This window comes from Adiantum capillus-veneris, chromosome 3 (genome assembly GCF_014529385.1).
Source record: "Adiantum capillus-veneris isolate H3 chromosome 3, ASM1452938v2, whole genome shotgun sequence".
NCBI classification, from domain to species: Eukaryota; Viridiplantae; Streptophyta; class Polypodiopsida; order Polypodiales; family Pteridaceae; genus Adiantum; species Adiantum capillus-veneris.
Genome location: NC_140933.1, coordinates 176,991,984 through 177,004,877, shown reverse-complemented (window position 1 = coordinate 177,004,877; position 12,894 = coordinate 176,991,984). Strand labels below are relative to the sequence as shown.

General features: G+C 44.5%; 1 protein-coding gene across 1 annotated transcript; it reads left to right on the top strand.

Annotated features, from left to right (window-relative positions):
* Positions 1-9,055: 9,055 nt before the first annotated feature.
* On the top strand, positions 9,056-9,785 carry LOC147462240 (uncharacterized; the record flags this gene model as incomplete). The annotated part of the gene is made up of 1 exon (XM_086507381.1): positions 9,056-9,785. A coding segment is annotated over one exon (594 nt), but the record flags the coding sequence as incomplete, so codon positions are not given.
* Positions 9,786-12,894: the final 3,109 nt, after the last annotated feature.

Sequence of the window (12,894 nt, the reverse complement as noted above, 5' to 3'; positions counted from 1 at the left end):
CATTACTCAGAGCACTCCAAGATAAGGAGGGTTGCATCTTTTCTTAAAGGAAATAATCCAACATAGTGGTCCAGTCTTCTTCTAAGGAAGAAATCTCCAATCAAGTGGTTGAAATTCAAAAGGCTCTTTATTTCTTCTTGGCTGACCCAGGAGTACGAACGGGATGTAAGAATCGCTTGGAACCATCTTTGGATGACCAAGGGAGATTCTTTGGACGCTTATTCTGAGAGATTTTGGGACTCTTTTCTACCAACCTCTTCATTAAAGAAGTTCACCTTTAAGGAACAGATTGAGAGGTTTTGATGCGGACTCCTTACAGAGATCCAAGATGACTGCCTTGAACAAAAGTCAAATTCTATTCAAGAATTTATGGGTCATGCAAAACGGGATTTCTTGATACATTTCGGGAATTTGACTTACCCCACTGATGAGATCTTGACTCAGAGGACCAGCCAGGCCTCCAATAATGAAAGTAGAAAGAAAAAAAATTCCCAGGACAAAGAAAAGAATGATACACGACCCCGACTGACTCTTAGAGAAAGGGCTATCTATCTCAAAGAGGGGATATGTTTTGGTTGCAGGGAACTAGGGCACATCTCCGCAAAGTGCCCCAAAAAGTCATAGAAAGGTCAGACTAAAGACAGGCTAGAGATTTCTAGAGCAGCAGTCGAATGCGGAAGAAAAGGAAAGATGAAAGCAGAACTGGTACCACATTCCGTGGGGGCTGAACCAAATCAGATGAATGAAAGTACAAAACCTAGCTACACTTCGGGCAAAGTGAAAGATTATAAATCCCTCATTTTCTTTGATGGAGGAGCCAAGGCAAGCTTCTTTTCACTTGAATTGGCGTCTTGATTTGGAATTACGCTCGATAGGCTGAGGCCATAGGCGGAGGTAGTTTTAGCGGCACCTGGATGGGATGTTGCCATTACACCGATCATTGGCAAACTTCATTTGCAATGTCAGGGGTATTTAGGACACGAGGACTTCTACATATGCCCTTAAGAAGGTTGTGGCATCCTCCTCAAAATCCCTTGGTACGACGGAACAACGTCGTGGTTGACTATCGGGCTGCGAAAGCGACTTTGACAAATGAAGAGTAGAGAGATTGTACTTGATGAAATTCAGTTTCTTTACTCGATTTTCTTGAGAGAACAAAGTGATGATTGAAGGTCGAATATGTTTTCACCTCGAAAAAGAACAATAAGATTTTCTATATCAGGGGCTGACTATTTTTTTGAAGGCGTACAAAGTTACCTCCTTTACATCGTGAAGATCACATGATTGATTCGTGGTAGTACACCACCAAACCGGCCACCTTACAGACTTAGTCGAGGCTAAGATAAAGAAACAATGAACCAGAATAGATTTCCATATTACGAGGATTGATGATATGCTCGACACTTGCCGAATTGATATGAAGAGTGATTATCATCAGATCTATATTTCTCCTGGAGACATCTTCAAGACAGCTTTCAGGATGACTTTTTGGATTTTCAGAGAAACACCGATTATTTGTGGATTTTCCAGACCCCGAGGAAGAAAAAATTTCTTATAAATGTGAAAAAGAGTGATTTTTTTCTTGCCGGAGATACACTTTTTGGGACACATTGTCTCAACAGCAAAAGTATAGACGGACCCTGCCAAGATTGAGACTATACGTGATTATCCCGATTTGAAGAATGTTCATGAAGTTAGAAGCTTCTTGGCTTTGTGTTCTTACCACTGGCGGTTCATTCGAAAGTTTGCAGAGGTAGCTTTCCCTTTGCACATTCTGACACAGAAAGGAGTCCTTCTCGTAGGGACCCACAGAGGTGACTGCCTTTCAGACATTGAAAGAGAAATTGACTACTGGACCAGTATTGACTTTTCCGGATTTGCAAAAGTCATTCAAAGTATATTGTGATGCTTGTGGTCGTAGTGTAGGAGCGGTCTTAATGCAAGCAGGCCATGTAATTGCCTATGAAAGCCGATTGTTTTCAAGGCCATAATTGACAGCCCAAATTTATTAGAAAGAGCTATTGGTAGTGGTCCATGCTCTTACTCACTGGCAACATTACCTACTCAGAGCCGATTTCACGGTCTTTACTGATCATCAGAGTTTACACTACTTCTTGTCACAGAAGCAGCTTTCGGAAAAGCAGATGCGGTGGGCTAACATCTTGTCATAGTTTCACTTCCATATTTTCCATGTTCAGGGACAGAAGAACTTGGTGGTTGTCTCGGAAGCTGCTAGTCTTGGCTATTTCTGCCATTCATCATAGAAGCTTCGAGGACATGGTTGATCAGTACGCCACATATCCAAATTTTTCGAATGTATTCACTCGAATACAAAATGGGGAGGTAGTAGCGGGATATTCCATACGGGTTGGCTACTTGATGAAGGAAACGATGTTGTGAGTTACACAGCCATTGAGGGAAAAGGTTTTGACAAAGTGCCATTGTCCACCTTTTACGGGTCACCAAAGGTGTGGAGCGTTACTTCTTTTGGCCGAGACTCAAGAAGGATGTGGATAACTTTGTACACAGTTGTTTGACAGGCATAAATCACAGGGATTGTTACAGCCTTTATCCATTCCCACTCGCCCCTGGGAAAGTATTGCTATGGATTTCATTTTTGATCTCCCAAAGACACAGAGTGGGCATGATGGCATTTGGACTGTCATTGACAGATTTTAGCAAGCAAGCTCACTTCATTTAGCGACATTGTTCATTGCACATATTTTTAGTTTATATGGCATGCCTGAGACAATAGTTTCCGACAAAGAGCCCCGATTCACGAGTTTGTTTTGGAAGGCTATTTGGGAGAACACTGGCACACGGTTGCAGTTCTTGTCATCTTCCACCCGCACACAGATGGGCAATCTGAGATTGCAAATTCAGTTGTATTGGATTTATTGAGTTCTTACATTTCTGATCAGAAGGCTCAATGGAAAATGTTTTGCCCCTTGGTGGAATTTGCCTACAATAGCACGATCCACTCTTCGACGAGGAAGGTGCCATTTAAAATCATTGAAGGTGCTCCAAAGATTCCACCCTTCCTTAGCTCAAAAGATAAGATTTTTGAAGCCGACCAGCACACGAGGGACTTGGACATTGCTTTTGCCAAGGTCCAGGAGGCTTTAGCGAAATATCAGGAACGACACAAGAAGGCAGTAGATCGACACCGTCACGATTTGAAATTGAAGGAAGAGGATTGGGTGCTGTTACGTTTCGAGAAGGCACGCCTAAGAAAGAAAAAGACAAAGGAGAGGTTTTTTCCAAAGTTTACCATGAGGTACTATGGCCCTTTCCAGATAAAAGAAAAGATAAATGATGTCTCATTTAGATTGAAGTTGCCCGATACTTGGAAGATTCACAATGCATTTCATATGAGTCTATTGAAGCTTTTTAAAGGCGATGTGCTCGATGATGGGGAGCCAGATGAGCAACCCAAAGTGGATGAAAGCGATGAGATACTCGTTCTAGAACATATATTGGTACACAAGGACAGAAAGATAAAAGGTAAAGTGATTAGGCGATTCTTGGCTAAGTTCAAGAACTACCCTGCATTGGATGGAGCAGAAGGACCTAGTAGATACTCCTCAGATTTTGGAACTTTACTTTGAAGCATTCAGTTTAGCATAGTTGTTAGGATTTGGATCGTGCTAGCTATGGTGGATGAAAGAGAAACATGGTGCAAGTGTCTGAGTGTGTGTAAGCAAGGTTATCACTCAAGTGAATTAGGTTCCAAGATAGATTAGCGTGGACTCATAAACACAATCTTGAGTATTGACTTAGCTTAGCACAAGCTCACCATAGACAAGCATGTAGTGCAAAATGAAGTTTTTGTTTATTGATTCAAGAAATGAGCTTTAAGTAGCTCTACAGCCTTGCTCCACAGTATGTGGGATAAATCCACTCTCCTCTCCTTGACTCACACCTTAGGACAAAGCTCACACTTTACAATCCTCCCCTTGAGGTTTGGACTAAGACAAGATACTGAAGATGCACGATCCACACAGGCTAACAAAATCCACACAGGATGGTGATATCCACACAGGAAAATAAAGTCCACAAAGGATGGTGATATCCACACAAGAACAATCCACAAAGGATGGTGATGTCCACACAGGATGATAAGCTGGTATCCACACAGGAAAAAGTCCTCCCCTACAAGTAGAGAGTCTGCATCTTCAAAATGGGTCTTCACAAAGGCTACCTTCGTCTTCTTCCTTTTTGTCTTCTACTATGTGAGCTGATCCTCTGTCAGGTCTCTTGCCTTCGTTGCTTCTGTCGTTGCTTTCAACTGCTTCATGGTCTGACTTCGTATCCTCCCCTCGAACGAGTACTTCTGTCCCCCTTTTTGTGGTACAATCAGGCTTTATTCCATGCGTCATAATGACATGCAACAATATGCTAAAATATCCTATGAAAAGGTTTATGCAAAATTTAATGCTCTCTTCCATCTTGGTTATACTCCGAGAGCCCAATCATGCGGTGTTTCTCATACAATTTGTCACAAAGTTCTCACACATGGAGGGATTTTAGCAATTTGGAGACTCTCCAATGCCAATGTCTATCCCATTACAAAAGCACATAATGTCATCCATGTAGACAAATACAATTACAAAAATTGCAAGAAGTTGTTGTGCTTGGCTGCAAGATTCCAGTTTTAATGTCTTCTTAATAAAATGTGTAGTAACTCTTCACTCGAGGTTAAGTCACCCTTCACAGCCTTGAGTTCTCTTTGGTGATTGGAATCTACCTTCGAAGTTGGCCTTGGATGCCTTTGGAGCTCCCCTTTTTAAAAGCTTTGGATGCTCGAAGAAGCCGCCTTTGAATGCCAGTGTAGAGGCTTTGCAAAAACTTTGATGTAGCTTTGGTGGGAATAGTGCCTTGAGATTGGAAGCTTTGGACCTCTTGGAGGTGCTTGGAGGCTTGAGGCTTTGGTGTGCTTGCCTTGGAGCTTTTGAGGTCGGGAGGAGCGCGGGAATGGGGTTCTTAAGGGCAATGGGCAAGGCCAAGGGCATGGGCTGGACCATAGCAAGCGTGGGAAGAGTGGCTCACAAAAGCCTTGAAGATTTATTTACCTTGGAGTCGGGAGCAGCGCGGGAACCGGTGCTCAAGGCGGGCTTCACCCTTGAGGCAGTGCCATGGGAAGGGGGGCCCCGTAGGGGCGGACCCGAAAATTCCTTAGGGAATGCTTGAGCGCGCGTGGCCGGATGCGGTGGGACAGTCACTTGCGACAGATCGGGCGCGACAGGACAGGTCTCCCGGGCAAGCGCCGGTCGGGCGATCGGACGCGACAAAAGCTGGTAGGCAGCCGGCCGGTGGCGGACCCACCTATAAAGTAAAGTGGAGTTCACCGCTAGCTTGAAGTCCGCCGGCCTTGCACCCCCTTGTTGAACCCACGACCTTCAAGGCCACACTAATTAAAGTGCTCCAGCTAAGCCAAGGGGCCCATTGGGCTCCACATGGGTAATAAGCCAAAATTAAAATAGTTCAAGTTCGGTTCTGTAGGGCTTCTCCCACACAAACTCACACACACACCTACATATAGGCAATCTTGAAGATGAAGTTTGAGATGCTTTTGAGCTCAGATTGCAGGGCTTGAAGGCTCTTTGGAGAGCTTGCGTCGAGTACTTTGAGATGAGGTTAATGTTGTTAAGCAATTGCGAAAATGTAGAGATTAATTGGAGGTGCAAGCCACTAGAAAATTGACACAAAATTGACTTAGAAATGCAAAAAATTGGATGCTAATCTTCTCCCTAATCAAACCTATCTAGCCATGGAGGGTAGTGGCCTCTTGGGTGTGCCAAGGACATGCCCACACACAACTAGATTAAGGCCTAGTTAGTGAGATGCAACTAGTCATGAAGAATGCTAATGGGTCGTGATAATGAAATGCTAATCCATCTAATGGAGATGTTAATGATTAACACACACTAATGCATAATGAAAATCCTAGCTAGCACACCATGGCTCTGATACCAAATGTTAGGATTTGGATCGTGCTAGCTATGGTGGATGAAAGAAAAACATGGTAATCTCTATAGACATGATTGCAATAAGGATTAGTTAATAAGGCATCTGTGAGGTCCCGAATGGATCTAGATGCGACCACTAATTATGTTGTCGATTAATCATGGTCTGAGATTTGGAATGAATTCTTATGTGATTTGTAATGTGATGTCAAGTGATATCCGTTGATGTGACTGTCATTTTGTACAAGTGCTAGATGTGTTGTGTTAGTGCGTTCGTACTAACAGTCTATTGAGACATTTTATGGTCTTTGTCTGTTTTGCAGGCGTAATCGAGGACGATTACAATTCTTTCAAGAGGGAAGTATGTCACAAACTGGTGACGTGGTTGTGCCCCCGGATACACACACACACAGCCCCTACGGACGTGGCAATAGCAGCCAAAAAACGCGTAGCAATTCTCGTTGAAAAATGTGCTGACACGTTGACGTGGCAAGTAGTACGGACCTCCGCAATTTGCGTTGGGCTGATGACATGGCAGTCCGTACGATCTCCGCAACTTTCGCTGGCTGATTTTGTCACTTTTTGGACTACAGTTGCTTTTGAGTTTAAGAGCTTTTGAGTTTGAGATTTTGGGGCTTTGCTTTTGGGCATCCCTTGTAACAATAAATAAGTTTGTTGGGGCCTCATTATTGAGAGCATCTCGACGCAGAGTCTGAGTGTGAGTCCCTGTAGACTCTCTTGTACTTTGCACCAAGATTAATATAAACAGAATTATCGAAAGGGGCGCCAATCTTTGGGGCCAATATCTCTTGGCACGAAACTACGTTGGGCCGTGTCGTCTTTTGTGAACTCTCTTAAGGTAAATCTCTGCTATGTCGTGGTTGAATCTAGACTTGGGGTGTCCAAGTTTGTTACATAAACGCTAACGCTATTTGGCTGAAAACGCTGATGTTACTTGACTGAAAACGTTGATGCTATCTGGTTGAAAACACTGGGGCTTTCAGGCTGAAAAACGCTAATGTTGTCAGGCTGAAAACTCATCTCTACTTTGTAGATTATATGTGGAGTAATTTTGGCCTCTTGGCAGATAGGCCTTTGAGGTCTCTTGGGATTGTTCCTACGATCCCCTCCCTCCCTCCCTCCCTCTTCTTGACCAGCTTTTCTGTACACCCTAGTACCTTTACCACCTTGTCTCCATGACGTTCTGAGGACCCTCTGCTTTTAGTCGCAAAATCTTATCTTATATCTATATAGAGAGTCTGCCTGCGAGGTGGCAGCAAATCCCTGCAAGAGCTGCAGTCAACCCTCGACAGTCGCTTGCCAGTAGCCTACGTCGGCCTATGTGGAGCGCTTGCAGCGTACGTGGAATCCAGCTTGCATCGGCCTGCGGGACAGAACTCCATTGGGTTGCGGGTAGCGCTTGCATCGGATGCGGGACATTTTAATTTTAATAGGGCTAGAAAAAGCCACCATCTCAGTTGAGGTTTCTTTCCAGGCGTGAAATGAAACGGCTCAAGGTGACAAAACAATGTGTGTGCGCGCGCGCACGCGTGCAAGGATGCACTAACGGACGGACAGAGAGAGAGAGAGAGAGAGAGAGAGAGAGAGAGATTGTTGTTGTCCGCCTCAGCTGCAAACATTCTGCGTGTGCAAGCATGCGCTAATTACGCAAGGATCTTTTTGCAGGCTATTGTCCGAGGCAAGCGTGCGCTAATGCAAGGTTATTTGTGCAGTAAGCTCTCTCTCTCTCTCTCTCTCTCTCTCTCTCTCTCTCTCAGCCTGGCGCAAAGAATGGCTGCCCATGCTCAAAATCTTTGGGTTAATAAAGTAGATAATGTGCCTCGGCAGTAATTTGGAAATAGTTGTTTGTGGGTGCAACAGTCCAATCCTTGCAAGTTCTGCCTAGAGAGAGCAGCCTAGCAAACTGTGGTGGGCAGCGGGCAATCCAATCCGAGCAGGTTCTGCGTAGAGATCCGTAGCCTGGGCAATTGTGTTGTGGCAGGAGTAAGCTGCAGGAGAAAAACGCAGCCCACAACTGTGGTGCGACAGGAGTCAGCTACAGGAGGAGCGCCAGAAAAACGCAGCCCGCAAGCGTAGTACGTGCGGCAGGAGTAAGCTGCAGGAGGAGCACCAAAAAAACGCAGCCCGCACGCAGTATAGTATAGTTGTATAGTATACAGCTGGTGCACACATATTGCAAGGTTTTGAATGGCAACCTGAGATGTCGTATAGACCCATGCACGACCAAATGTAGCTGCTTTGATTCTCCTGCAGATTGAACACACTCTCTCTCTCTCTCTCTCTCTCTCTCTCTCATCAAGCATAGAAAGTTGCATCATTTGCTTGGGAATTCATATCGCAAATCTCTCTTTCCTTCGAGGAGCAATGCAGTACGAATTGTAGCCAGCAAAAAACTCTCTCTCTCTCTCTCTCTCTCTCTCTCAAGTCTCAACCTGGCGCAGAGAATGGCTGCCCATGCAAAGTCGTCTGGAAAAGTCGAGCTTGCACACTCAGCGGTTTCACACACTGTGTTTGATATGCGAAAGTCGCCAAGGCTCTGCCAGGGTAGACCTCGGGGGTTCAAAATCTTAAGGCATGTTTTTAAGTTTTTAAGTCCTATTTAGATAGATAAGAATTAGATTATATGAGATGCATCAAGAAATCAAAGTCGGAGGCGGAGTTAGTCTCAGCTGTGCAAACCACTCCGCCGGAAGCGAAGTTAGTCTCACTCGTGATCGCAAATGATACAAAATTAAGGCAATGTTCTCTTCTCTTCAATGTTGAGCATGCTCGTCTCGGGCTTGACCGAGGCATCGTTTGGTTGGTTGAAAAGGATAGAGCTCTCTCTCTCTCTCTCTCTCTCTCCCCAAGAACAAAGAATAATACTGAAGAATGAACATAGCTCACAAACCTAATCTTGGTTGAGTTCATAAACCATTTGGAAATATTAGTTGATCTGGATGATAGATGGTACATAATACTGCTTCTTGACTTCCTCTAGATTTTCTCCCCCCTCTTCTGGAAGATGTAATATAGCAAATTATTGTCCTTGCCGTAAGTGTTTTCTTTGGGATGGTATATGAACGTTATGTAGCTTCAGGCAACAGGGTACTGAGGAGGGGGGGGAGGGAGAGGTGGATGCTCATGGTGCTCAAGGGGAACATGTTGGTGCGGATGGGGGGGAGGAGGTGGATGATGAGATTGTGGTGGGACATGGTGGTGTGGAGGGGGCTGATGAGCTTCTGGTGGTGGAACATGGTGATGCGGATAAGGAGGGGGCGGAGGATGGTGGTGGTGATGCGGCGGCGGAGGAGGAGGAGGAGAGTGCTGATGAGCTTCTGGGGGCACATGGTGAGGGGGATGAGGGGGTGGAGGATGGTGGTGGTGATGCGGCGGAGGAGGAGGAGGGTGCTGATGAGCTTCTGGGGGCACATGGTGAGGGGGATGATGTTGGTGATGCGGAGGAGGGGGGTGATGGGCGTCTGGTGGTACATGTTGGTAATAGTGGGGGGGTTGATCAGCTTGCGGCAATCCGTGGTTGTCGTGTAAGATCATACGTGCAGGAGTGCGGGAAGGGGTTGGTGGCAAAATATGGTGGTGGTGATGGATCTTGTTGTGAAAGACAAGCGACGGAGGAGTACGCCGAGGAGGAAATGTGGCGCTGTGCAGGTGAAGGGGTTTGATGAGCTGCGGAGGAGGCAGTACGATGCGGCAGAAGTAGTTAAAAGAGGAGGAGGAGGAGGTAGAGAGCAGCTTCATTTTGTGGCATTGGTGCAAATCCATGGCGCCAGTTTTTATGGTGTTAATGTTGTTGTTGTTCTTGACTTGCCCTCCACGCTGCGCTGTGCAGACGTGACTGCGACACAATTCAGTTTCTTATTCGCCATCGCCATATTCGCCATCCTCTCACTCCTCTGTATTATTAAGCCTAGCTGCTACGGTTATAATAAATTTTATTCTGTAGATGATATCTTAGCCATTCTCATTCTTGACTCAAGCATTGGAATTTTTATTTTTTTTCAAAGAAAAATTTGTTTTTAATATTAGATGATATCTTTGCCACCCTTGTAGAAATTCTCTCAATCTTGGCTTAAGCATTGGAATCTCCTTTAAAAAAAGAAAAAAAAATCCGTAAATGCTAACATACTATGGCGGAAGAGGTAGCCTTTTACACGTGTCGAAATCTGCAACATGAAGCTTAAACTCCAAAATTGAAAGAAACCCATGTGCACGCGATAAAGAGGGAGAGAGAAAGAGAGAGAGACCACCGAAGGCGGCTGACCGTACTAGTTACGAATAATGTTTATAATGACCTTTGGAGTAATAATCTTGGAATAAAGCACAATTTTTGTCGATCCACAAAATTCTTAATTTATTAGGCTTCTCACACGAAAAAGTTAAAACACAATAATAAAGAGACTTTTTCGTTTTCCTTACCATGCTTTTATGAGTGACCTCCATTTAGCTTTTGCTAACAATCTTTTTTTTTTAACTACACACACGAGAGGGTCCACAAAGGGAGGTGCTTATCCCTTCCAAATATTAACATGAAACATGGTCGGGCAAGGACTCCATACCATCAGACAAGCCACGCATAGGCATCACCATGGCTACCGAACTGATGCATCACATGTACTGGGATCAATGGAGAGAACTCGTAGCAACAAGCTAGGAACCTTTCTCGGTCGACCCACCCCAAGAGGAGGATGCACTTGAGTGTTCGAAGGCAAGATCCCTAGCAACAATTGTCTTTAACAATCTTAATGAAATCCTACATGTGATCGGGAATTGCCTTTAACAATCTTAATGAAATTGTACATGTTATTGCATCATCGTGAGTGTGACCTCATGACTAAATTCAAAGGGTCTTAATGGAAGAATGAGCGATGGGCTCTACGGCTCTCGAATGAGCATCATCATTTGACACGGGGTCTTAATGACCCCAAAGCGGTGGGATCAACGGTCGGAGTTGAAGAGGGCACATCTTGAGGTGGGACAAGGATGATGACGGCTTGAGATTCGAACTCGGCACCTTGAGGTTGGAAGCCTGATGAGCTAACCACGCGGACATGTGTGGCTTGTTGACACCCAAGTGAATTCACATTATTATAAAGCCGGTCTTTGTTTTCCCCCCACCATGTCCTTGTTTACTTTGTCGCATCGGACATTTGTACGCGCCTTTTGTGCATCGTACATCTACACGTGCCTTTGAATTTGTGCCCGAACTTCTTGACCATCAATCCCACCGCTTTGGCATCATTTATCTTGTGTTAGATAGTGCTGAGGGCCAACCGAGCCCAAAAATCACAATGTGGGTTAAATGTACTCTTTTTTTTGTCTAAAAAGAAGTATGATGGGATCTATTTTCCTGTATTTCTAAGCACTCACGATGGGAGATATAAGTCACATTTCAAATGTAACGGTGTAGGGAATGGGACCATTCCTTGGAATCTATGTGACCAAAGGGTGATCGACAGAGCCAAAGTCATATGGAAGCAGTATTGCAAGAAAGGGGACTTCCCGCCTGTCAATGGTCGTGGGGAGGAGGGCCACCAGTTCAAGAGTTCAAACCCAAGCAGACGATCAATTCCATAGGTTGATGTGTCAGGATTCCATGCATTTACGATTTTGTGTGCTGAGCTAGAGGCGAGCGGTTGGCATGCAAACTGTATGTGATCCCTGGCATTCCGTTTGTTGAGCTGTCTAGCATTGGATCCTGGACGGTTGCAAGCTTACATTATGGCCAGTAAAGATGAGTGGATGGAGGGCCGAGATCTGAAGCTCTCCGACCCATGGCCTTGATGGTATTATGGATTCAATATGATGCACCATTCATTGCATAATATGTATGATTGGCTTTTTTAATATGGAATTAAACCTCATAACTCTCACTCTACTCAAGACCTCTTGTGTGTGTGTGTGTGTGTGTGTGTGTGTGTGTGTGTGTGTGTGTGTGTGTGTGTGTGAGAGAGAGAGAGAGAGAGAGAGAGAGAATGCTATGCAACATCAATCTTTTATGACTCCATTATTGTATTACTAGTATGTGACCCGCGCGTTGCTGCGGCTAAAACAAATGGCATCTAGTCATAAAATGCCATCTTTGACGTGAAACATAGTTGAAATGCTTTCTTTCTACATATAAGGCACATATATTTTATCAGTTATTTAAGCGACATTGGCACCTTAAAACTTGATAGCAATGGAAGAAAACATAGATCGTTGAATTGCTTATCTTTGCAAAAGTTTTATGCATCATATTGAACTTAAGGGTGTGTTGCCGAATTGAGATTATGACCCATAAGCATGTACTCTCTCTCTCTCTCTCTCTCTCTCTCTCTCTCTCTCTCTATATATATATATATATATATATATATATATATATATGTGTGTGTGTGTGTGTGTGTGTGTGTGTGTGTGTGTGTGTGTGTATGCACCCACCAAACCCAGATTAAAATAGCAAATATTTTTCTTAAAGAGGAGACTGTATTCAACCAGTTAGATACTTTAGCCTATTCCCTTACCTACAATACATACCCTAGCAACCAATTTGGTTTAGCTCCCATTCCCTCCAATGTACGGTTGTGACCCATAAGCATGTACTCTCTCTCTCTCTCTCTCTCTCTCTCTCTCTCTCTCTCTCTCTCTCTTTGTGGCTGGCACTCTCCACTTAATGAATAGGTGGACCAATTCTCCCCACACATAACCACACTGGGTAGAGTTCCCTCATTTCATAGAGCCATCAAAGTGATCTTAAATAGTGTTGGGAAAATGAAGCTATGTGTGTAGAGGCCAACTTGAGTAGCTTTTGCATACCGTGGCTACACGTGCAAGGAGTAGGCTGAGCTTGATGCAGTGTTTGTTGTGTAGAACCCACTTCCCTAATTCATGTTGAACTATTTTGAATCATCCGCTTCTCCAATGTGTTGCT